This window comes from Cervus canadensis, chromosome X, assembly GCF_019320065.1.
Source record: "Cervus canadensis isolate Bull #8, Minnesota chromosome X, ASM1932006v1, whole genome shotgun sequence".
In the NCBI taxonomy this organism is placed as follows: Eukaryota; Metazoa; Chordata; class Mammalia; order Artiodactyla; family Cervidae; genus Cervus; species Cervus canadensis.
Window position 1 is genome coordinate 84,618,079 of NC_057419.1, and position 26,197 is coordinate 84,644,275.

Sequence of the window (26,197 nt, forward strand, 5' to 3'; positions counted from 1 at the left end):
GGAGTGGACATGAGTTGTTGGAGTACATTATTTTATCCACTAAAGCTATTATGCTTTATTTAAATTGACATTATTAAGACAAACTTAATGAAGCCTCGCAAACCTAAAAGCAATGCATGCAGCTGGGGAAGAAATGAAGGCATTTGAGTTTCTGTTTTTTTAAATGACTTGAAATAAAGTTGAAATTCCACAGAAAATGCATGAAAAGTAGAAATTCAGCATAAAATTGCTAGAGGGGTTTGAAATTGGGGAGAATATATCAGTAATCAGCTAAAAGCTCAAGAAAACTGAATGATAATCTTAAAAAGGAATATTTTTCCCATATAGAAAATAAGCCAGAAATGACAGTTGGTATCAGACAGTTGTAATAACTTACTCTTCTCTAAGCTAGGTAATATTAGTTTAAAATTAAAGCCAAAGGATAAATTAAATATCTTAGTTTCAAGTCACAATCAGAAAGTCACATGCTTAACTACTATTTATATAAGATTAACATTTAACTTTCACTTGAAACAATGCTAATGAACTAATAACACTACTTTCAAGTGGTCTTTGTTTATCTCAGAGTTTGATATAAAGGCAGACACATAGGTTGCTTTTAAATTTTTATTTTATCATAGACCTAGTTATGCTTTCATCTATTATTAAAAAAAAACAGACCTTCACAGAGGTAAGCAGTCTGGTAGCTACTGCACTTTAAAAAATGTTTTCCTTCTAGAAAAAAGAAAGATCATTTGTATTCTGATGTTTATTCTCATAATCACTTTATTACTTTGATGCTTATATTGTAACATCTACAAGCTTTAATAGACACAATGAAGCATTGTCAGCTTTTTACATTTCATGAGAAGGACATGTTAAATGATCTGTAATTTAAAATGATGCTAAAGACAATTGCATACATTTTTAGCAGCAAACAGAGGTATCTTTATGAAAAATTCAAACAATTAAAAATGAGACATTGTTTCAACTGACAGGCAATACTTTCAGAAAGCAGATGTGTTTGTCACATTGTTTTTGTTACTGTCACAGTATAAGAATATTTTAGGACAAGAGTAGGGTTTTGAAAAAGCCAGAAAGGTTATGTGAGAGCAAGTGTAAAAGTATTCTACCCGAACCCTGTCTTCAATAAGAAACAGTGGATTTGGTATCATCCATGATATTCTGCTTCTAGGTCATTTTGGGAATATTTTACTCTTGTTTAGCTTTGTTAGATCAATTCTAGTATCAATTCTGAATAAAGCATTGTTTTTTTTTCCCCTTTAGTTTGGCTCTCATTCTGGTGCTACATATAATCTCTGCATGTTCCAAGATTCAGGACCCATGAAAAATCATTTCAGCTGGATTTAATCCAGTACTCTCAATCCCTTTCCCCCATATTCAGCAAATGCAATGTCATTGTTCCATGGGCTTCCCTGATGGCTCAAGGGGTAAAGAATCCTTGGAATTCAGGAGACACAGGAGATGCGTGTTTGATCCCTGGGTCAGGAATATCCCCTGGAGGAGGAAATGGCAACCCACTCCAGTACTCTTACCTGGAAAATCCCACGGACAGAGGAACCTGGCAGGCTACAGTTCATGGGGTTGCAAAGAGTCAGACATGATTGAGCATGGACACACACACACACACACTATATGGTAGGTGGACTTGAATAAATAATAATTTGGCAACCATTTTTAAAAGTTTCATTCAGAGAGAATTTCCTTAATGTATTTCAAATTATGTGTAAATTCATATCTGGACTACTGGAGGGGGTAGCCATTCCCCTCTCCAAGGGTTCTTCCTGATCCAGGGATCAAACCCAGATCTCCTGCATTGCAGGTAGATTCTTTACTGTCTGACCCACAAAGGAAGACCTATATCAAGACATAGATAACTTTTCAACCCTTTGAAGGGATGAGTTTGGCAATCTGTTCACTGATATCTTAGTAACAAGGAATAGCACGTTGAGTTCATATATTAATAGTAGAATAGTTCATGTTACATAGTTTTACAGACCCAATTAAAATAATTTTGAACTCCAGCATATAGTTTAAAAGATATTTAGACAGGTATTTAATTATAAATTTTCTAATACTTAATTCTAATATTTAGATGGTATTTAATTCTAAAGTTAATAAGTTAAAAATAAAATTATATTGTTGGGAAAGGTGTGGAGAAATTGGAACACACTGATGGGAGTGTAAAACAGTGCAACTGTTTTGGAAAACTGTCTAGCATTTCCTCAAATGATTTAGCATAGAGTTTTCAGCCATTTCACTCCTAGGCATACAAGTATACCCAAGAGAAATGAAAACACATGTCCAAGCAAAAACTGCTGTATGTGTTTACAAGTAACATTATTCATAATACCCAAAAGGTGTAAATAACTCAAATCCCATTAATTGATGAGTGTTTAAGCAAAACATGGTATATCTACATAGTGAAATATTACTTGGACATAAAAAGGAATGACTTACTGAAACATGATGTACCATAGCTAAATCTTGACATCATTATGATAAGTGAGAGAAACCAGCCACAAAAGGCTGCATATTACATGATTTTATTCATAAGTCCAGAACAGAGAAATATCAAGTGAAAGTAAGTTAGTGGTTGCTTAAAGCTTGGGAGAAACAAAAGGTTGGGGTGACAGTTAAAGGATGTGGGGTTTCTTTTTGAGGTGACAAAATACTCTAAAATTAACTATAATGACGGTTGCAGGTACCTGTGAATATGCAAAATAACACTGAATTTATCCTTTAAATGGATGAATTCTATAGTATGTAAATTGTATATCAATAAATGTGTTAATATGAATCACCAGCAATAAGAACTAACATATATATACTATTAAAACTGCCAACTACTGTTCAATGCTCCTAGTTTATTTTAACCCTTGTAACAAATACTGTAAGGTAGGAACTCATATTTCTCTATTCTATAGATGATTAAACTAAGCCAAAATGACAAGAAGAAGCATGCCTGGGGTCACATAGGTAATAAGTGATTGAGGCAACAGTTGAATCCAATCACTGAAGCTCAAAAATTTGTACTTTCCAATAAGAGTCATAATCAATTATGCCCCAGCTCTAATTATCTATGCAATTAAAAAATAGAGGAATATCTTGTTATTTAATTCAATCTATAGATATTTATTGCAAGTCTCCTTAGTACCAGGCACTGTTTTAGGCATTAAGAATATAGCAGAATTCCAAAACTTAAAATGACAAAATGTGTGCTGCCATGGAGATTACATTCTAGAATTATGGAATCCAGAAGAGCTGAGGTGAAAGCTTACAAGTAGAGTGACTAAATAAATTTTGTCACCTCTTTGATTCACATATTCCTCTTTGTAAAACAGGAATGATAATTTTCTCCCATCAAAGTGTCACTATATCATTTCAGTGAGATGACACTTGTAAAGCATTTACTGAAATGCTTCACACTCAATAAATGAAAGGTGATGACACCAGTGGCAGTGAAAAAGTTATAGTAATATTATTCCTGTCATTGTCACATTTATCATCACCATCATCATTGAGTGTAGCCTCTGAGTTGTGTCCAACTCTTTGTGGCCCCTTGGACTATAGCCCTCCAAGCTCCTCTGTCCATGGAATTCTCCAAGCAAGAATACTAGAGTAGGTTGCCATTTCCTTTTCCAGGGGATCATCCTGACACAGGGATAGAACCTGAATCTCCCACATTGCAAGCAGATTTTTACCGTCTGAGCCGCCAGAGAAGCCCATCATGATCATCATTAAATGTAGCTAATGCCTTGGTTTTAGTGTAGGAGGAAGATATAGCTTTCTAAAGTTTTGTTTGGATAAATTCATATAGCTACTTGTGAACTTAGGACTAAAATCCAATGATCTTCTGATTTCAAACTTCATAATCTCTTTACTGGTGAGTTGACACTATGTATACAACTTTTATACCAATCTGAAATTTAGAAAAAAAAGAGAATAAGGCAATAAAAATACCTAGATATATTCTCATAAATGTGTTCTATTGAAATGGTGATTTACATTTTAGAAAGAAAATAGTTAATATGTTGAGTACATTTAAGTTTACTATTTTTATTAGATTCACCAGTATCTTTCCACTGAAGCCAACAACACTCTAAGTTGATAATTGAATAAATTTCTGAAATAAATGTCACATGTACCAGCTTACTAAAAAAATAAACTAGGCCATGGTAGTTGCATGGAGATTTAAACCAAGTAAAAATTATACTTCACATTCTGGTATTTTTAAAGTGTATGTTAGGGGGAGGGGTAGGCTTACCTGGTATAAATATTAGACCTGATTCCTTAGGCTTCTAATTTGTTATATTATAAACACACATGCACCATAAAGACTTTTTTTTTTTAACTTCTCACCCAGTTTTGGCCATTTGTTAGACAAATATTTATTCGATATCTACTCTGTGTATACAATCATAAATGCTTTCATTTTGATTATGCCACTCAGAAAAGTTACCATCACAGCCCTGCTCGTGTCATCAGAAGTGCTTTTTGTTATTTCTGACCACAGTGAACATCTCAATTTGCCATTGCACCTGATCCAACTGACAAAAACTGAGTCACAATTGAATGGACATAGAGATTATCATACCAAGTAATGTAAAGCCAGGGAAAGAAATATAAATATCATATAATATTTCTTATATGTAGAATCTAAAAAAAATAAATGATACAAATGAACTTATATCGTGGTGGTGGTTTAGTCCCTAAGTCATGTCCGACTCTTGTGACCCCATGGACTATAGCCCACCAGGCTCCTCTGTCCATGAGAGTTCCCAGGGAAGACTATTGGAGTGAGTTGCTATTTCCTTCTCCAGGGGATCTTCCTGATCCATGGATTGAACCTGGGTCTCATGCATTGCAGGCAGATTCCTTACCAACTGAACCACCAGGGAAGCCCAAGAATTTATATATGAAACAGAAATAGACACATAGACATAAAAAGCAAATGTACAGTTACAAAAGGGGAAAAAGGGGAGAGACAAATTAAGAATTTGGGATTATCATATGCAGACTACTATATATAAAATAGATAACCTACTGTATAGCACAAGGAACTATACTTAATATTTTGTAATAACCTATACGGGTAGAGTATGAAAAGAATATATGCACATATATATGCTGTACTGAATCACTTTGCTGTACACCAGAAACTAACACAACATTGTAAAGTGACTATCATTCAGTTAAAAAAAATTAATGATGGTTGATGCTTTATTGAGTGATCATCATAATAAGCTTTAAAAGCTATCTATCCTTATTAAATGAATTGTCTCTGTAAACATACCTTTCTATTTCTTTCCTAATCAGCAGGCAGGGTAGTAATTAAGGATAAGCTCTGGTGTCTTTGTTCTCTAACATATTTCTTCCTCTTCCTGTTACCTGTGTTCGGAAATGTGGTGTCCTTGGTGTCTAACTTTAGTTCCTACGACTTTTACTCTGTCATTGGGGCTTCCCTGGTGGTTCAGGTGGTAAGGAATCTGCCTGCAATGCGGGAGACCCCAGTTCGATCCCTGGATCAGGAAGATTCCCTGGAGAAGGGAGTGGCTGCCCACTCCAGTATTTTTGCCTGGAGAATTCCATGGACAGAGGAGCCTGGTAGGCTACAGTCCATGGGGTTGCAAAGAGTCAGACAAGACTGAGTGATTAACACTCCATCTATCATTGGCCTTAGTGATCAGAAATTTTTAATAGTTATACTCAAGAGGATATATGCTCTGCAAGCAACAGCAATACTTGAAAGCAGAATGAAGGCAACAACTGTACTTTATGCATATAAGCAAAGGAAGAGAAGTGGTAAACCTGGAGATGGGTAAAAGAAGGAACTAGGATTTCTCAGAGAACCTGCAGGGAGGCCATACTCTTTTGGGTTAGAGATCACTTCTTGACCTCACACCTTGTTCTTGCTGTGTTTGTTCTGAACGCACAGGCTGAAAACAGACAAAGATAAAATACGAAAGCACATGGATATTGAGGAATACCAAAATCATTTGATTTTATTTCTTTCAATTATATGAATACAGTTACAGCCTCAGTGTATACTTGAATAACTCTTCACTGTGATGACTTATCTGCCCCCATATTCTACTATGCTAATTCTGTGTGATACAGAAGAGAGCTAACTAAAATTTAAGGTTGATCTCTTAGTTGGATCATTCTCTTGATATTAACATACTTGCTCCTCTTCTGCTCTATATATTACCCCTCTTTCTAATGAGTCAATCAGCTCTATCAATCTTGAAAATTAGACAAAATAGGAGAAATATTTATTTATTGGTAGTAAGAGAATTTATTTACACTTAGAGGTTGATAAGAATGTGTGAAAACTACTCGATGAGTGTATATTATAGAAATTTCTGAACTCATAAAGTTCAGACTGGTGAACTTTTCTCCCCCCTTCACTATATATAATTTAGTTTGGACAGTGATTTTGTTGATTCAATATTCATCTCTTGGGGTTATTTTAAAAAACCATAAAATGATTAAAAATCCATGTCCTCATTAAAATAGAAGTTGCTTTTCAGCATGTGTTTTCCCTTCCAGAATTGATTTTTTAAAAATGTTTCTATCATCAAATCTGGTATCAAAATGCCAATCTACTCACATGCCTGTCAATATATTTCTGTGTTGTCTTTTAATTCTAATACTTGTCTAGTTGCCATGAGAATGGCCCACTTATAGTGACAGACTGTGTTATGCCTATGTGGTAAGAAAACTGCAAAGACTATCATTTTAATATTTCCCACTTGATCTATTTTGGGCTTTTCTCAATAGAAATTCTCAAAGAAGGGCAAAAGTAGCACAGCATAGGCAATTGCTCTTAATTAAAATGTATAATTTAAGGAAATAAACACATATTCTGGAGTTGTCTTTTTTCACTGCAGTGATAAAGAAGTGCTCTCCTCAATATTTGACTAGCCTTAATTATTGTCATTAATTTTGCAATAATCCACTGATTTTCTGAGATAGATATAACTAATGTTTTCATATTTTCACTTGTCTTGCTAAGAATTTTGAGTTGCTCAGTAATAAGTGGTAAAACATCTAACTAAAATCTACTGTGTTCTTGAAAGTAAATTCTAATGGAGCAAATATAGAGAGATCTATTGTTCTATAAAAGAAAGAAAGGTATTTCTTTTAATCACTTTACAGTATTGTAGTGGTTTTGCCATACATTGACATGAATGTTATATTTTTAGATATGGATAAAGTTTTGAGTGCTTTGTTGTACATGGTATTATTTCTGTAGGAAAGTTGATATTTTTAACCTGTTATTTAAGAATTATCACTCATAATAAAGGGATATGTAAATACCAATTGTTTAAATACATTAAAATCCAAGGAATTTTTCTTCAAAGAGATTATTCAAAGCATTATGCTCAGACTAAGGCTTCACAGACAAATGAAATTCTAACACAGAGCCATTGATGGCTGAATTTGATCAATGCATAAGAACAATATGAATATTTAAGGTTAAAAATAACTATCCAAAGTGGAAAGAAAAAAAAAAGCACACTTTGATTTCCTTATATAATAGAATTGTGCCCATGTCAGGATATCTGCCTCAAATATCAATTTTGCAAACTTAAGTTATATTAAAATGACAGGAAAAATATATATATAGATATACCCCTTTTGGTCTGAGAATAAGTCATTGGATAACAAAATATAGAGCCTTTGTTTTGTTTCAAGGCAAATCATGCTCAGAGAATGAGATTATCTTTGCCAATATTTTATTTAACACAGATCTACTCTGGTAATTATAATTTCATAAGCCAATAGCATATAGATAATGTCCCTTAATAAGCCAATAAACAAATAACATACCCCAAACCAATGATAGGTTAATTATACTATTGTTCCAGACAAAGGGCATGATGAAAGGAATAAGGGCCAAATTTATCTGAGGTGTACCTTTCTGTTACAGGAAGGGGGGCCCCTTCCAGAGCCTGAGAGTGAGCTCTTGTCTAACATTTGGAAATGAAATGTCCAAGGAGACACATTTACAGACAAAGCAAAAGATTTTATTGTAAATGGGCGCTTGGGTGGAGGGCAGGAGGGTAACAGAAACAAGAAGGACTGCTCTGCCACATGGTGTGCAGTCTCAGGTTTTATGATAATGAGGTTAGCTTCTGGGTTGTTGCTGATCAATCATCTTTCTTGGCTCATGTTTGATCTGACTCAGGGTCCTCCCTTGTGGTGTTTGCATCTTTCAGCCAAGATGGATTCCAGAGTGAGGGTTTCTGGGAGATTGGCAGGACATATCATCTTCTCTCCCTTTCTTCGACCCCTCCCAAATTCTCCCAGTTAGTTTTCAGTGGCAGCATTACATTCTTTATCAGGACCTCCTGTTTCAAGACAACTCAGGCAAGAGGTTATCATTGTGTCTGGCCAAAGCAGTGGGTTTCCTTCAACAGTTCCTTAACATTTCTATGAGATGGCTTTTGGGAGAGAGAGCTTAGCCAACTGAGAATTGATGTTCAGTTGCTATGTGCAAGGATGAAAGTCCCTTGTTACTAGAGCATATCACTAGAAAATGAAGGCATTAATGCTGGCCAGCATGATAATCTCCTTCCAGGCCACTGCATGATTTCACTACTGCTAAGCAGAGATCCACCTTCCTAGGCAGGAGTTAATACTCCAAAGTCAGAGAGCTATTTAGATCAGCAAGAGTCACCTTGTCCGGACTGAACACTCTCAGATGGTTTTGATAGACTCTGGATATTTGTACTCTTAATATCTCCTTGTCATAGTTGCATCTTCATCTGCTCTTAATTGATAAGACCCCAGCAGTGCCCCTTAGTATCTGAACTACTACTGAGTACTTATCAACAGTTGCAAATGTTGATGATGACATCTTGACGTAACAACTTCAGTTCTCTTATCAAAACAATATTACTTTTAAAAACTTTGTTCTTAGATCAAAACAGCTTAATATTTGTAATGAACAAATAAATCTGAAATCATATCAAAGCACTGTTCAACAGCATTCATTCCCTTACTATATTTATTGTATCTCTTTTTGTACATACCCTTATTTCAAATTCAACTCTATTTCCTCCCCAATTTTCTGAGATGCTCAAAGAAACATTTACACAACTGTAACTATGGTAGGAAAGTGTGATAAAATATTAGGGGAAAAGACTTTGGGGACCATAATTAGCTAGAAATGTTAGGTACATGATACTTTTATCATGTGATGTATTCATCCCATACAAAGGAGAATGAATTCAAAGGATAAATGGCCTAAACGCTTACAGAGTCTTCAAAACCAGTTTACTGCTCATTTCCTGAGGTTGAATGGGATGAAAAAAGAAGTTTTAAATAAAAGCGAAAAGAATGACTTTACCATGATGGCTGCAAAAAGGATTTAGCTGAATAGAATTGAATTAAGGTGTTCCTAAGACCCACAAAAATTAATATTTAGGTATTTAGAGAGAGTATCCAAAGCTGTATAGATATTTATGTTTACTCCTAAATCATGAATCTCCAACCAGCTTAGTTTTTTTTTTTTTTAAGAAATGTGTTCATGCTTGAGATAAAAACTCATCCATTTTAAAATGAGTGGAAAATAAATGATATAATAAGAAAATATCTTATTGGAAAGATGTCTTTTCTTGGCTAATGTCTATGTGAGCTAAGCATATAAACATTTTTGATGCCAATCGAAGGTTTTATATTGTTCTACATATTGTTGCATGATATTTACAATGTTGTTAATATACTTTTCCTGAAACCACTGAAGAATGCAACACATAAAAATAGTTTCACTAGAAGACCAAAATTGTGTATTATTGCACTGAGAATATTGACATTTTTAATGTACTTGCAATAACAAATTGAAACTGATGTTTTGTTTTTGTTTTGTTTTCCTTTGCTTCCTTTGCCAACATTTTATCCTAAATCAGCGGAAATCCGAGGGGAAAAAAGCAGTAAAGGTAAGATGCAAATTTCAAAGAAAAGTGACTTCAAAATTTGTTGTGCTATCTTTTCTTAAATTTCTGAAGCTACAGTAGCTACTAAGGGCAGTTAAAACTGTAAATATTTAAGATGACATATGCTGCAGTTCTGCCTTAAAAGAGCTTCAAGCTGAGCTGTCTCTACATTTTGTATTACTTACACAGTCCTGGAAGCAATTTTCAAGGCTTATTTTATTTTTCACCAACACTTTCTTTTCCCAATGTGCCTAAACAACATACTGCTGACAGCATCACTTTGTGACTGTCTGGTAATGTAGTTACTTTATGATAAATTTTGGCAATAGAAGGGACCATTTTGGTGTCAGTTCACAATTAACAGTGACAGCAAAAGTTAGTAAATATGAAGCATGATGATGCCGGATAAGGTCACAGAGAAAAATACTATAAACATGATTAATCAGTAGATTGATGTTGTCTGAGAAATTGGGCTTTAAAATGTCATATTTCAATGTGAATTTTTTTTCTAATTGAAATGTAATTGATGTACAATATTATGTTAGTTTCAGATGTATTACATCGTGATTTGACATTTGGATACATTATGAAATGATCACCACCATGATAAGTCCAGTAACCATATACAATCATATAAGTTATCACAATATTATTAACTATATCCTTTATGCTGTATATTACATCCACATGACTTACCTGTTTTAAAACTGGAGGTTTCTATCTTTTCTATCTCTCTATCTCTACCTCTGCCAACCACATTTTGTTCTCTGTATCTATGAGTCTGTTTTTGTTTTGTTTTGGTTTTTAGATTCTGCATATGAGATCCTACAGTTGTTGTCTTTGTCTGATTTATTTAACTTAGCAAAATACTTTCTAGATTCATCTACGTTGTCACAAATGGCATGATTTTTAATGGTTGGATAATGTTCTATTACATATATACATACATACCACATTTTCTTTATCCATTCATCTACTGATGGACACTTAGGTGTCTTCCATATCTTGGTTATTGTGAATAATGCTGCAATGAGAGTTGGAGTGTGTGTGTATATATATATATATATATATATATATATATATATATATATATCTCCTTCTGATTTAGTGTTTTTGTGCTGTATCATATGGCAGTTCTATTTTTAATTTTTTGAACAAACTCTATAATGTTTTCCACAGTATCTATACCAATTACATTCCCACCAACAGTACACAAAAGGGTCCCCTTTCCATACATCCTCACCAACATTTGTTATTTGTTGTCTGTTAATGATAGCCATTCTGACAGGTGTGATTTGAAGTTCCCTGATGATTAGTGATGTTGAGTATCTTCTCATGAGTCTGCTGACCATTTGTATGTCTTTGAAAAAAATGTCTATTCTGTTCCTCTCCCCATTTTAATCAGGTTGTTTTCTTGTGTTGAGTTGTAAGTGTTCTTTGTGCATTTTAGCTATTAACCATTTATCAGTTATATCATTTGCAGATATGTTCTCCCATTCAACAGGTTGCCTTTTCATTTTGTTGATGGTTTCCTTTGCTATGCAAAACCTTTTGAGTTTGATGTAGTCGCATTTGCTTAATTTTTGTTTTGTTTCCCTTCCCTGAGAAACAGGCCCCCCCCACCCAGATATTGTTAAGACCATGCTGCCAATGTTCTCTTCTAGGAGTTTTATGGTTTCGGGTCTTACATTTAAGTCTTTAATCCATTTTGAATTAATTTTTCTATATGGTGTGAGAAAGTAGTCCAGTTTGATTCTTTTACATGTAGTTGTCCAGTTTTCCCAATAACATTTTTTTGAAGAGACTTTTCATGTTGTATATTTTTCCTTCCTTCAATGTGAAAATTTTAAGTTCTGCTCACATATAGATGAACAGTCTAGCTTTCTAGAAAAATTTGAAGTTTTTTACTATTAAAAAGATAAACTAGGTCACACATATTGTTAAATTTTAATTACCTCATTGATTAGACTGCACCACCACTAAAGATAAAAATAATTTACTGTCATTTATTTCCTAGAATTTATGCCTTGGTTTCTTCACCATGTTTTGAGGTTGAAAAAAATGGGTTTCCCTTAAGCTTATGATGGAAGATATTTTGGAAATTAAAATCAGTAAGCCTTAAATGCTGCTCATATTAGGAACCAAAGCATTGCCATAACCATATGCTAGGTTAAATGTGATTTTTTTGTGTGTAATATTAATTATCCTCCTATAGTTTGGGAGACTAGATTTTGTTTTTGAAAAACAACTTATCAAAGGATGGTCTAGACTATGCTAGAGGTACTCTGTTAGCCCTGGATGGCTTTATCAAGTGTGAGAACTACCAGAAAATGGTGCCTGAGTAGAATGTCAAAATGTATTTTCATTAGTGTTTGAGAGATAAACTAAAATATCAGCATTTAGAAAATTTTCACTTTCTGAATTTCCAAATGCCTTTCTGAACTATCTTATCACTGTGAGCTTGGAATGATGACTTTTTGAGAACTAACTCCCCCCAGAAGGCAAAAGGTCATAGAAGAGTTCTACAATTAAAAGGAAGGAAACAAGGGTAATGAAATGTTACTAGCTATATAAAGTGAAAGGGAGAAGCTCTACAGATTTTAGGTGTTCCAACATTCTCAATCATCTGATAAATTTAGAAATGGACCTGTTTTCTCAGTCATAAGTTGGAATTTTGAAGAACAGAATGGCAAATTTTATCTAGTGTAGTTATTCTATAAATAGAAAAGTATTTTTTATTTTTTAAAAATTAGGCCTTTGTATACAATGTCTGGGAGAAATCAGAAAGTACCTGGCTCCTGAAATTTTAACTTAAAACATTTCAATTGTGAATATTAAAACATTAATATAATCTCAATATAAGGAGCAATGGAAATGGTGGTTTTAGTGAAAGATTTTTTTTTTTTTTTTTGGTCAAATCAAAGCAAATCTGTGCCTAGGGAGAGATTTTATTCAGAATAGAGAGAAGGGTCTGATCTCAGAAATCTGCAAGTTTTTAAAATCCAACAATATATATATATATTTAAGTTATAAAGAGTAAGCAGAAATAAACATAATTTTTAAATAAGAAACTGGACAAGCATGATAAGTGACCAGTGAGATCCACCAGGAAAAGTGTCTTGCTGTGGTCTGCTGATTCCCAGGAGACCCTTATAAAGGGAATGTGTTCCACAGTTTTAGTGCTTGCTCATTGCTTGGGAGCAACCAGAGCTCTGACACCTGGAAGAAAGAGAAATGCTTGACTAAAGTTTGGTCAAGACAAAGTCTTGTAAGAGAAGGAGGTGGCAAGGGAATGGTCATATCCCAGGTCTCAGGCAATTCCCTGGGATGGGCCCCCAAGGGAAGGTCTTTGGCTTTGCACAGTCAAGGAGTCCAAGTAGAATAGAAGCCAATTTATTCAGGCAGACACACACTCCATAGGCAGAATTTGTTCCATCTCAGAATGTGAGAGGGCCCCGGGGAATACAGGTTGCTAGTTTTTATGGGCTAGGTAATTTCATAGGCTAACAAGTGGATTATTCCAACTATTTCTGGGAAGGGGCAGAGACTTCCAAGAATTGGGACACCACCAACTTTTGGGTCTTTCACTGTTGGCCTCCAAACTATAATGGTGCCAGTGGGTATGTCATTTATCATATGCTAATGCATTACAATAAGCATATAATGAGGCTCGAGGTCCGCTGGAAGTGAAATCTTCCACCATCTTGGACCTAGTAGGTTCTAACCAGTTTATGTGGCATCATGTTTTTCTCAACAACTGTGTCATTCTTTTAATGGTTGTGCCCTACCTACTTCTCTCCCGCCTCAAAATCAGAGGATAGCAAAGGGACAGCTGTGAGCAGTTGGTCATTTTTCCCAGCACCTTTCTATACCAAAGTAAACACAGCAACATTAACTCACTAATATTGTGCTTACTCTGTTCAAAGCACTGTGTGTGTGTATGTGTGCATACATATAAGTGCATATATGTATATATCTATACTTCTATACCCACATCTTTGTCTCTATACCTACTACAAATTTAGTCTTAACAAGAATCCCATAAACTCTTTTACAGATGAAAAAATCATGGTACAGAGAGCTTAAGTGACTTGCCAGAGTATAGAGCTCACAAGTAGAAGAGATATGGTTTGAATCCAGACAATTTGTCCAGAATAACTTTTAAAAAAGAAAAGAGAAAAACTTGAAATCATAAAACAAATACTTTTTTCATATCAAAATTGTTTTTTATGTGTGTGTGTGTTTTAGTAATTACCCTGAATATGTTTAATGTTTTAAGATGCTTCTGGAAGAATAATATTTTTTAAAAAAATTACCTCTGTCAACTCTGATGATGCTACTTATCAAGCCCTTTCACTCCATACCTAGCTTGATGTAATATGGTTAACATATACTATGGAGATTAGGTCTGTCCTCTGATGCCCTTTATTTTTGGTTCATTGCATTTATATATACATTTGATTTTGGATATTAAATTCATATTTTGGATATTAAATTCAGGAAGCTATAAACCTTAAATATATAGTGTCAGAATATTCATTAACCTTGGATTTATTGCAGATGTTTCCATAAAAAGTTCAATAATCTCTTGAACTCTTGAACTTCTGCTATGTAGGCTTTTAAATTTAGATTATAAAATATGGCTTTTGTTTTCAGTTTAATTCAAAGTGAAAAATATAAGGTTCCTGCATTTGTTAAAAAAAAAAAGGGCCCCATATTAGCTAAGAATGAAGTATCTAAATGAGTGCTTTGTCCTAGAGTCTCAAACATCAAAGGACTAGAGTTGCTCAATGACTGCCCTAGCTATTTACATTTAAATGACTTCAGAGGCCTCACCAAACAGACTAGTTTTAGATTCCAAATCAGAGGTTTTTTTTTTTTTTTTTCTTTTTTTTTTTTAGATTCCAAATCAGAGGTTTAAAGTACAAAGATAGACAAGTTTTTCTACCTCCCTTTTAAAAGATTACGTTTCATAGAGAAGCTAGTGACATTCAAAGAGAAAAACAAGGCAAATGCCATACTCCATAGTGCCATCATTCTTTAGTATGGGAGGGCTAAGAGTTAATTAAAGGGAAACCACATTTCAATACATAACCACCTATGATTGAATAAATTACTGTTAGCTACTTTTATTTTCAATTTGAGAGAAGTACAATTGCTTGGACCTGGTTAATATTAAAACAAAGTAACGTTTCTTGCTCAAACACAAACTGGTTCCCTTAGTATTAACCTAAAAATTTCCACTTAGACTTTTTTTTTCCCCAAGATACCTCCCCCTTTAGCTAAGCTTGAGTCCAAATTGCCCTCAGGGTTTGCACAAATGCCCATGCTTGTTAAAGAGTATGTTCACAAAAGTTCTAAACTGAAGATGGCAGAAACAGAACTGAGTGAGGTCCTCAAAGAAGTATATTTCTTATTTCTTTATATTTGCCTGAGGTGTATTTACAAAGTGGCTTCTTTCAGACTAGGCTAGCGGGTATCAGAAAGAGTAGCTATAGTCAAAAAGCAAATAAAAACCATTGTCTGTCATTGGCCTCTCCTCTTCCAGACCTCTGGTGTTTGTGTAACCATTTGCTCCAAGGCTACATGAAGAAGAGGGAGGCAATGAGAATGTGGAAGAATATATATATATATTTAGTGATGTCTCCATGGCACTTCTTCTTCCCTTATCCTATTCAATAATCCAAGAATATTGGGAAGTCTCTTTTTTTTTGGGGGGGGGAGTTTCTTCATCATAAATCATCCTAACTGTATAATTTAGGAGTTTGAATACAACACAGCATATTGAGATATTTTTTAAAGGTTATCTCTAAATGAAACTAATTTAAGAGTATGTTTATGAAGAGATATATCCACAAGCCTTGGCTTTAATGAAATATTATTTTATACATACTTTTTGCAGCATGATAAGCTAACAAATGCATGAAGCTAAATCTACAGCAATTGTGAATGCTATTTCTTTTATACTAAACAGTTTTCCTTATCATTCAATTGGATGTTAATAATGCTATGAGAAAGTTAAATCACACTAAGTGCTCTAATTTAGCATTACCACCCACAAGCAAACCTATTTACCTTTTTCCTGCATATGTTCCATAGATAGGATCTTACAGGGACATTGTACTGCAGGTATATTCTGAGTCTTTTGGTAGTGTCTTAACAGCTTCTTATTTTGCTTTGGAATAGATTATTTAACTCAATGGGTAGTGACTGAAAATTTAGTAGCCAAAAAAGTGACAGATAATTTGAAGGATATCTCTGGTTTGATCTTTGGATTCTCCTTCTGTGCTTATTCAAGACTTCTGCTTGCATCTGATATTCAATGTTAAAACTGTTAATGTAGTTATCACCATAAATAAATATCTATGTTGTCTTACATGCTTGTTTTTGTTGATCTGTTTTTAATTTATCTTCATTGCTGGGTTTGTTGATCCTATAGCCCTTATATACAGTGATTACAAGGACTCCATGATTTTGAATTATTTCTCTTTTTATTACCATAACTTGATTATCTGCATTGTATTATCCTATCTGGTTAACTTGAACTTTTCCTTCTTAGGTCTTCTAATTGTTCATATCCCAATTTATGAGATTTCTTCCTGGTTATATCTCTTTCCCCATTTCATCATTGCCATTCTTGACTTTTCATTCTTGGATTCTCACTCTGTTTATAGTGCCAATTTCCAACTGTAGTCCCATCACAGGTCATATTCTCCATAGGTCACTGAATACTCTTTGGCAAAAGGAGAAAAAAATCACAAAATTGTACTTACTACACATTCACAGTATTAAACATCCCCTGTGGCTCTAGGTATTGTTGAGAAGTCTTTCTATGCTCCTTTTCATTAACTTTATGTCTTGGGGCTTGAATGACTGTCCCAAACCTTTTCAACTATCTTCAAATTTCTTTTACAACTTCCAACCCTGAATTACTTTAGGTCCTACTGTCCTAAGATGGAAACCATCTTTGTAACCCCAATATATCTCTGATTTTCTTTCTAGTGTCTTATTTGTTCCCTTTTAATTGTTGAAGTATCTAGCTCTTTAGTCTCTTTCTACACGCCACTTCCATTTTTCCTTTAAATATATATGAATGCCATTTGTCAAGGAAAATAAATGTGAAATAGCCACCCCTCCAAGTAGACTAAATACTCTTTAGTCATTGCTGCAATTTACTACTAAATTGAGAGAATCATATCTATTAACAGCATTTTCCCACCACACACTTTCTGCTATAATCTATTATCTTTCCTTCCAGTTGAAATATAACCCTTTCATCATTTGTCCAATATTTTCTGCTTACTATCTCCAGAATTTCTGTTACATTTGACATTTTAAAAACTGTCCCTCTCTCAATATTTCTGGGAACCTTTCTTCCATAAAACCATCTGTGATCTGTCCATCCATTTCTACACATAAACATAGTGTTCACAACTGGATTGTGAGTTCATGTTAATAGAGAACGTATTTCTTCCGTATCCTTTCAATTCCCAGTGTAGAAAATGAAAACTTTTCCCTATTTCTTTGGCTGGTCTAATAATTAAATTGATACAAGACAGATTAACAGGAGAAAACCAAATTTAATTTCATATGTATGGGAGCTCAAAATGCTCAAAGAAGTAACCAAAGCAGGCAGCTTTTATACCTTTCAGATAAAGAAACAATAAATTTGTGAAGAATTGACAATATTCAGGGGTTTGGGTTTGGGGTAGTAAACTTAGTAAAGAAGTAAGGTAGCAAGGATTTTCTGTGCAACCTTTCAGCCCAGACTTCTTTGACTCTGATGATGAGAATCTCTATCTTTCTCCTTGAACAGGAAAGATATCTTTCACATTGGAGATTCATTTCCTGTTATTAGAGGGAAAAAGGAAAGTCAGTGTCCTTGCACTTGCTGTTTCTTGTTAATTTAATTCAAAATAATTAATAAGCTGAAGCAGTATATCTTGGGATGGCCTGCCCTGAACCTATCACTAGCACACTATCCTATCATGTTTACTTTTTTATAAATATTTGCTGTATTTGTCTTATTTTAAATTTCCAAATTTTCATGAGCTTAACCGAACTGACTTAAACCAAAGGAAACTGACTTCTACTTTCCCAAAATAAAATGTGGAGTATTCAGCTAATGTAGTAGCAAATGCTTGATTATATAGGGATTTATAAATCTTTTTAGGGTCCTCTAACTTCATGTAAAATATAAGGAAATGCATATCCCAAACAGTGAGCTACTCCTTAGCCCTAATTTAGGCAGTTGTAACCTGTTCTTTGGTGTGTGTGGAAGTATCCTAGGAAAATCAATGCTGAGAAGAATCTTCTTTTTAAAACTTGGATGCTCTGAATATTTTCTTCAAGTATTTTTCTGTAAGGTCCCAACTGACTGAACTGTCCAGTTTGGGTTATTTCTTTAAAAACGTTATTTTTCTTCCCTCTTATGCCAAAAAAGGGGATGGGGGGGGTGCCTGTGCTGTGTCCTCTTCCTTGTCCCTTAGTGAAAAACTCTAAGCCTCTATTGAAAACGTTCTAAGTCTTTTGCCTACCCATTGTCTCACCTTGCAGCATCAAAATTTCACCCATTGTATCTCTGAGAAACAGATGTTTTCACTCTGTGTGTGGCATAGTACTGAGGACAGTCTGAAATAAAATCATACATATTCATTTCAATTGTATGCCTTATTCTGAATGTATGGGAAACAATAGACAGTGCCATCTTAAGTAAAATAAGTCAGAGTTTTAAAAGGTTTTGAAATATATTTTATTCAAAGAAGTAGAAAAGAAGAAAGCAATTTCAAGGTGTATTTGAATAGCACTCTTATGTGTATTAAATACACTATTCCCAGGTGGCTTTACAATACTGTTAGGTGTAGTTGCAAATTCAGCCTATCCTGTATGTACTCTTTCCATTTTCACAGACTGGGCAGTTTTCCATTCTTCTTTTTCTCGTGACTATTGAAAGTCCTTGCTTCTGTTCAGTCAGTGCCATCTGAGTCAGTACATAATTTAGATGCCTTGTCTGGTACTGTTTATGAATAACTCAACCACTGGTACATTGAAACTGATACTCTAAAGTATACTGTTCAGATTAGGATTTATGCCTCTGATCTCAACCAAACAATTGAAACAATTACAATTCTATTCTAAACTTAGATTTTCATATCAGAAACAGTGACATAGATGTTCTCACTGCTAAATTAATGACACCTTTGAAATGGAAAATTCCCCTTGTTTTAGTTTATAAAAAGATTTATTTTGCTTTCATCTTCTTTTGGTTTACAGCTTTATTGGAGATATAATTCATCCATTTAAAGTTTTGGTGGTTTTTAAAGTTTACTTTCCTATTTTTTAAATTGTTTTAATTGAAGTATAGTTGATTTACAATACTGCCTGCACTTTAGGCATATCACTTTCTTAATTCATATATTTTGATTTCTGAAAGTAGCTAGGAGAGGAAGCTTTCTTAGCCGATTTATTGGATAATGTTTTCTAATAAACTTTGCCAATATCATTGCTATAGAGATATCTGCTGATTACTTTCTTTTAGACTACTAGATAAATCATGTTTATTTCATTCAATCATATGTTTTTCTCCATGACTGAGCTGAGGCTTAGTTATTCCATGATCTATTGCTTTTTTGCCACCAGTAGAGGACAGATTCTTTTTCAGTTTCTACTGCATATATGAGTCATGTTCACATACGTTATACCATGTTCTTTAGCAGTGATGCTAATTTTTAATTGTTTTCTAATATCCAAAATTCTGTGATCTTTATAGTAACAAGATATGTAGAATTTTTATTGACTCTTTCAAACATCAAAAACTCCTTTATTATCTTATTTTAAATATTTATTGTATGTGTTATGTCCCTTAAGCAGCATGATTTGAGGACTAGAACAAGCACACATTAATGACAAATGTTATAAGTAGACTAGACTCATGAAGGTAGATGAAGTCTGGGAATGCATGACAATATCAATTCAAATATTTTATCTTTTTCTATGACAAAATATCTGGATTTAAGAGTGCAGTATGTGCAGATGGCTAACAAACACATGAAAAGGTGCTCAACATCACTCATTATTAGAGAAATGCAAATCAAAACCACAATGAGGTACCATTACATGCCAGTCAGGATGGCTGCTATCCAAAAGTCTACAAGCAATAAATGCTGGAGAGGGTGTGGAGAAAAGGGAACCCTCTTACACTGTTGGTGGGAATACAAACTAGTACAGCCACTATGGAAAACAGTGTGGAGATTCCTTAAAAAACTGGAAATAGAACTGCCATATGACCCAGCAATCCCACTTCTGGGCATACACACTGAGGAAACCAGATCTGAAAGAGACACATGCACCCCAATGTTCATCGCAGCACTGTTTATAATAGCCAGGACATGGAAGCAACCTAGATGCCCATCAGCAGATGAATGGATAAGGAAGCTGTGGTACATATACACCATGGAATATTACTCAGCCGTTAAAAAGAATTCATTTGAATCAGTCCTAATGAGATGGATGAAACTGGAGCCCATTATACAGAGTGAAGTAAGCCAGAAAGATAAAGAACATTACAGCATACTAACACATATATATGGAATTTAGAAAGATGGTAACGATAACCCTATATGCAAAATAGAAAAAGAGACACAGAAATACAGAACAGACTTTTGAACTCTGTGGGAGAAGGTGAGGGTGGGATGTTTCAAAAGAACAGCATGTATACTATCTATGGTGAAACAGATCACCAGCCCAGGTGGGATGCATGAGACAAGTGCTCGGGCCTGGTGCACTGGGAAGACCCAGAGGAATCGGGTGGAGAGAGGGAGGTGGGAGGGGGGATCGGGATGGGGAATAAGTGTAAATCTATGGCTGATTCATATCAATGTATGACAAAACCCACTGAAATGTTGTGAAGTAATTAGCCTCCAACTAATAAAAAAAATTAAAAAAAAAAAAGAGTGCAGTATGTGCGTGTTAGTTTCTTAGTTATGTCCAACTCTTTGGGACCCCATAGACTGTAGCCCACCAGGCTCCTCTGTCCATGGGATTTTCCAGGCAAGAATACTGGAATGGGTTGTCATTTCCTTCTCCATGGGATCTTCCTGACCCAGGGATCAAACCTGGGTCTCCTGAATTGCAGGCAGATTTCTTTACCATCTGAGCTATAGGGAAGTCCCATTAGAGTGCAATATAAGTGGAGTAATAGTGCCAGTCATCTTTTTTACCAAACAACATTTATATTGGAAGATTCAGGAGTTTTCTTCTGAACATACATTTCTTCAATAGAAATAGTTAGCAAGTGTTGCTAAATCAGACATTTATAAATACAAACAGAAATTTTAGAGTCTTGTATCTTGTGATCATTAGGTTAGATACATTATCTTTGACATACTTCCTTGTATTCTTTTATTTCTCACATATTAGCCCCTCATCATGCATTTAATTTTTAAGGTGGGCAAGTATCCCACTTAACTCAAAGGGAACTCACAGGGAAGCCTCTGAGAATTAATCATCAGATGTTATCTTACCAAAAAGCTATGAACATGTTAGTTAATTTCCTAGCCCATCTATTGAGGATTCCTGTGAAACTAGTCTACCTCATTTACTTAAATTATTTCTTGATGGCCTAAAAGAAGTTTCTAGGATTAACTTTTATGCTTTAGAGACACTAAAGTGATAAATTTTACAGTCTAATGTTGAGGTATAAAGAATTAATAATTCAAGATGTCTTGTAACTTACTTAGTCTATGCCTATCACACTACTTGAAACCTAGTAAATATTTAATGAAAATTTGTCATTTATTTAACAAGCATATACCAAATGGCTTCTGTGTGTCAGACTGTGCTTTGTGATGAAAATATCTACGGGTTCAGATAGTTTCTTTGACCTCAAGGACCCCCTTATGTAGTCAGGAAAATAGATATGCAAACTAAAAATTCAATCTTATTCAACTAGCTTATTTAACAATCTTATTTAGCTACTATAATAATCTATTATAGAGTATTCTTCTTGAATAAAAAGAAATTCCACTCATGTGTACTTAAGTTTTCTATCAGGCTTACTCATTAAGAGGTAAGAGCTTCCATAAATTCAATAACCTTTCTTCAACATATAATGGCTTCTTCTTTATGTTTTTGAGCACCTATATTTTGGTCTCTTTTTAGCTTATATCAGTCACATAAATCACTGTATTTTTATTCTGTTCAAGTAGCATACCCCTTCGCATTGTATTTAACTCCTCCTGGCCTATAGTATTTATCAGATAACAGCTTATTATTTATGAATGAGAGCTACTGTTATCCAAATATACTTTAAACATTGATTGCTGAATGAATTGGGTTTTCTCCTTGAAATGCATAATGCTTCAAACAGTGCATCTCATTACTAACATGACAGATTTTCCTCCTTATTTTCATTAAAACAAGTTGTGTAGGGGAGCAAATCTCAAATACTGACCTTTAGTTTTTTTTTTTTTTTTCATAGTAAGCAGTTGTGAATGCAATGCTGTAAATCTCTAGCATTAAGGGAACTGTCTCTGGGATCTGTTTCATATTTTGTAATAAAGGTGATTGTTGGGAATTGTTTGCTGTGTAACTCAGAACAGGTTGTGTATCATTTTTATTGATGAGAAGATACTATCTCTGTAATGCCTATGTAAAGTTGTCTGGGTGCTAAATTGATTGAAAACGTTATGCTTTGGATTAGCCATAAAAACTGCAGTGACTATTGCAAAACAGGAAATACACAGCTGAGGAAAGAAGCCACCTGTTGCAGGAAAAAGAATCACATTTCATAGCAGAAACCAATGTAATAAACTTAGTAAACAAAAGTTCTTAGTGGGTAAAGTTTTTAGCTTTTGTTGGGTTTTGTGAAGCAAGTAGGTAGCAAATACTCAATTAGTCCAGTTGCTTCTCCCAATCTTCTTATGATTGTCAGCTAACATGGCTCACTGCACAGTGATTCTCAAGTGGGGAGGTAGTTTTTGTAGTGTTTCTCAGCTCTGACTATATGTTAGACTCACCTAAGAATCTTTGAAACCTGGCAATGCCCAGTTTGCATCCCAAGCAAGCACATCAGTATCTCTAGGGTGGGACCCAAGCATGGGTAGTCTCTTAAGCTTCCTAGATTTTTCAAATGTTAGACAACATTGAGAACTAATTTACTCAATTCTTACTGTCTTTAATTTAGATTTAGCAAATTTGATTTGTTTCTGTGGCAAAGCCTCCATATAAAATCTTAAGTTTCATTGAGGAAAAAATTGGACTGACTGGTCCTTTCATGAATGTTATGAAAATAGTGCCCTAATTTTATTGAGGTAAAATATAGTTTGCATGCCAAAGTAGGACCAGTAACCACAGAAAGGGCAAGCAATGGCCAATAACATGTTTGTCAATGAGGTTAATCAAGCCTAGTAAATATATGCATGTGTGATTGTTAATGATATAAAACCCTCCAAAAAGGCAGTACCTGTTTTCAATAGGTTTATTCAGTCCCTGGTTAATAGAGTCCAGTTAGATTGTTTACTCAATCTTACAGTTAAATAGTATTTAAAACATGTCATGATGATTATAACATGGCAAAGAAAGTGAAAGTGTTTGTTGCTCAGTTGTGTCCAACTCTTTGTCACTCCATGGACTGTAGCCTGCCAGGATCCTCTGTCCCTGGAATCCTCCAGGCAAGAATACTTGAGTGGGTAGCCATTTCCTTCTCCAGGGGATATTCCTGAGCCAGGGATTGAACATAGGTCTCCTACATGGCAGGTGAATTCTTTACCTTCTGAGCCACTAGGGAAGCCCATGGCTATTGCATACTTTAATATTGCATATTTTAAATCTGGGTATTGAGTAAGGATAGTAATGTGCCCATTTATTTATGCTGATCCAAATAACAACCATGATATGTATGGTTTTTGATATTTTGTTGTTATTGAATGAAGTGTTGAAATAATGTTTTTCATGGCACTCTCCCAAGTCAAGGTAATAGTGTATTAAATGGTAAAGTGTCTGCCTGCAATGCAGGAGAACTGGGTTCAATCCCTGGGTTGGGAAGATCCCCTGGAGAAGGAAATGACAACCCACTCCAGTACCCTTGCCTGGAAAATCCAATGGACAGAGGAGCCCTGTAGGCTACAGTCCATGGGGTCGCAGAGAGTCAGATGCAAACTGAGTGACTTAAATGTAGTCATTAGAAATCTATTAACATAAAATACACAATCCCTATCAAGCTACCAACGGTATTCTTCACAGAACTAGAACAAATAATTTCACAATTTGTATGGAAATACAAAAAACCTCGAATAGCCAAAGCTATCTTGAGAAAGAAGAATGGAACTGGAGGAATCAACCTGCCTGACTTCAGGCTCTACTACAAAGGCACAGTCATCAAGACAGTATGGTACTGGCACAAAGACAGAAATATAGAACAGTGGAACAAAATAGAAAGCCCAGAGATAAATCCACGTACCTATGGGCACCTTATCTTTGACAAAGGAGGCAAGAATATACAATGGATAAAAGACAACCTCTTTAACAAGTGGTGCTGGGAAAACTGGTAAACCACTTGTAAAAGAATAAAACCAGAACACTTTCTGACACCAGACACAAAAATAAACTCAAAATGGATTAAAGATCTAAATGTAAGACCAGAAACTATAAAACTCCTAGAGGAGAACATAGGCAAAACACTCTCTGACATAAATCACAGCAAGACCCACCTCCCAGACCAACCTCCCAGAATATTGGAAATAAAAGCAAAAATAAACAAATTGGACCTAATTAAACTTAAAAGCTTTTGCACAACAAAGGAAACTATCAGCAAGGTGAAAAAACAGCCTTCAGAATGGGAGAAAATAATAGCATATGAAGAAACAGACAAAGGATTAAAAACAAAAATATACAAGCAGCTCCTGCAGCTCAATTCCAGAAAAATAAATGACCCAATCAAAAATGGTCCAAAGAACTAAACAGATATTTCTCCAAAGAAGACATACAGATGGCTAACAAACACATGAAAAGATGCTCAACATCACTCTTTATCAGAGAAATGCAAATCAAAACCACAAGGAGGTACCATTACATGCCAGTCAGAATGGCTGCTATCCAAAAGTCTACAAGCAATAAATGCTGGAGAGGGTGTGGAGAAAAGGGAACCCTCTTACACTGTTGGTGGGAATGCAAATTAGTACAGCCGCTATGGAGAACAGTGTGGAGATTCCTTAAAAAACTGGAAATAGAACTGCCATATGACCCAGCAATCCCACTCCTTGGCATATACACCGAGGATACCAGATCTGAAAGAGACACATGTACCCCAATGTTCATCGCAGCACTGTTTATAATTGCCAGGGCATGGAAGCAACCTAGATTCCCTTTAGCAGACGAATGGATAAGAAAGCTGTGGTACATATACACAATGGAATATTACTCAGTCATTAAAAAGAATACATTTGAATCAGTTCTAATGAAATGGATGAAACTGTAGCCCATTATACAGAGTGAAGTAAGCCAGAAAGATAAATACCAATACAGTATACTAACACATATATTTAGAAAAATGGGAACAATAACCCTATATGCAAGACAGAAAAGGAGACACAGATGTATAGAACAGACTTTTGGACTCTGTGGGAGAAGGCAAGGGTGGGATGATCTGAGAGAACAGCATCGAAACATGTATATTATCAAGTGTGAAACACATCGCCAGCCCAGGTTGGATGCACGAGACATCTCAGGGCTGGTGCACTGGGAAGACCCAGAGGGATGGGATGGGGAGGGAGGTGGGAGGGGGGATCAAGATGGGGAACATATGTAAATCCATGGATGATTCATGTCAATGTATGGCAAAAACCACTACAATATTGTATAGTAATTAGTCTCCAACTAATAAAAATAAATGAAAAAAAAAGAAATATATAAACATAAACTAGTTGAATAATATTTCCATTCTCCCTGTGATTATATTGTAGCACCACTCAATAACCAAAAGCTTTGTCAAACAAGAAAGATTTCTGGAAAATGATCAAAGTAGAAGGTAGCCAGCTAAAGGTGGAGTTCAAATGAATCCTGAGGGTGAATTAAAGGCAATGGTAGTGAGAGAAGTGCATAAGAACTGAATGGCAAGAAAACATCAGGTGCTCATGAAATAAACTCTGGAAACTGACAACATATAGAGTACTCTGACCTATTTACGAAATGTGCAAAAAAACCCAAGATTATACTGCTTTTACTAAAGAGTGTGAACTGTGAATCCTTGATTTCTC

The 26,197-nt window shown here is 34.8% G+C and overlaps 1 protein-coding gene across 2 annotated transcripts in view; it reads left to right on the forward strand.

Moving 5' to 3' along the window:
* Nucleotides 1-26,197, forward strand: part of PCDH11X (protocadherin 11 X-linked) — a 985,621-nt gene that overhangs the window by 502,494 nt on the left and 456,930 nt on the right. For both annotated transcript variants that reach the window (XM_043458684.1, XM_043458686.1), the window contains exon 5: nucleotides 9,918-9,947. In XM_043458684.1, the coding sequence (XP_043314619.1) occupies nucleotides 9,918-9,947 (30 nt within the window). The remainder of the gene's footprint in view (nucleotides 1-9,917; nucleotides 9,948-26,197) is intronic.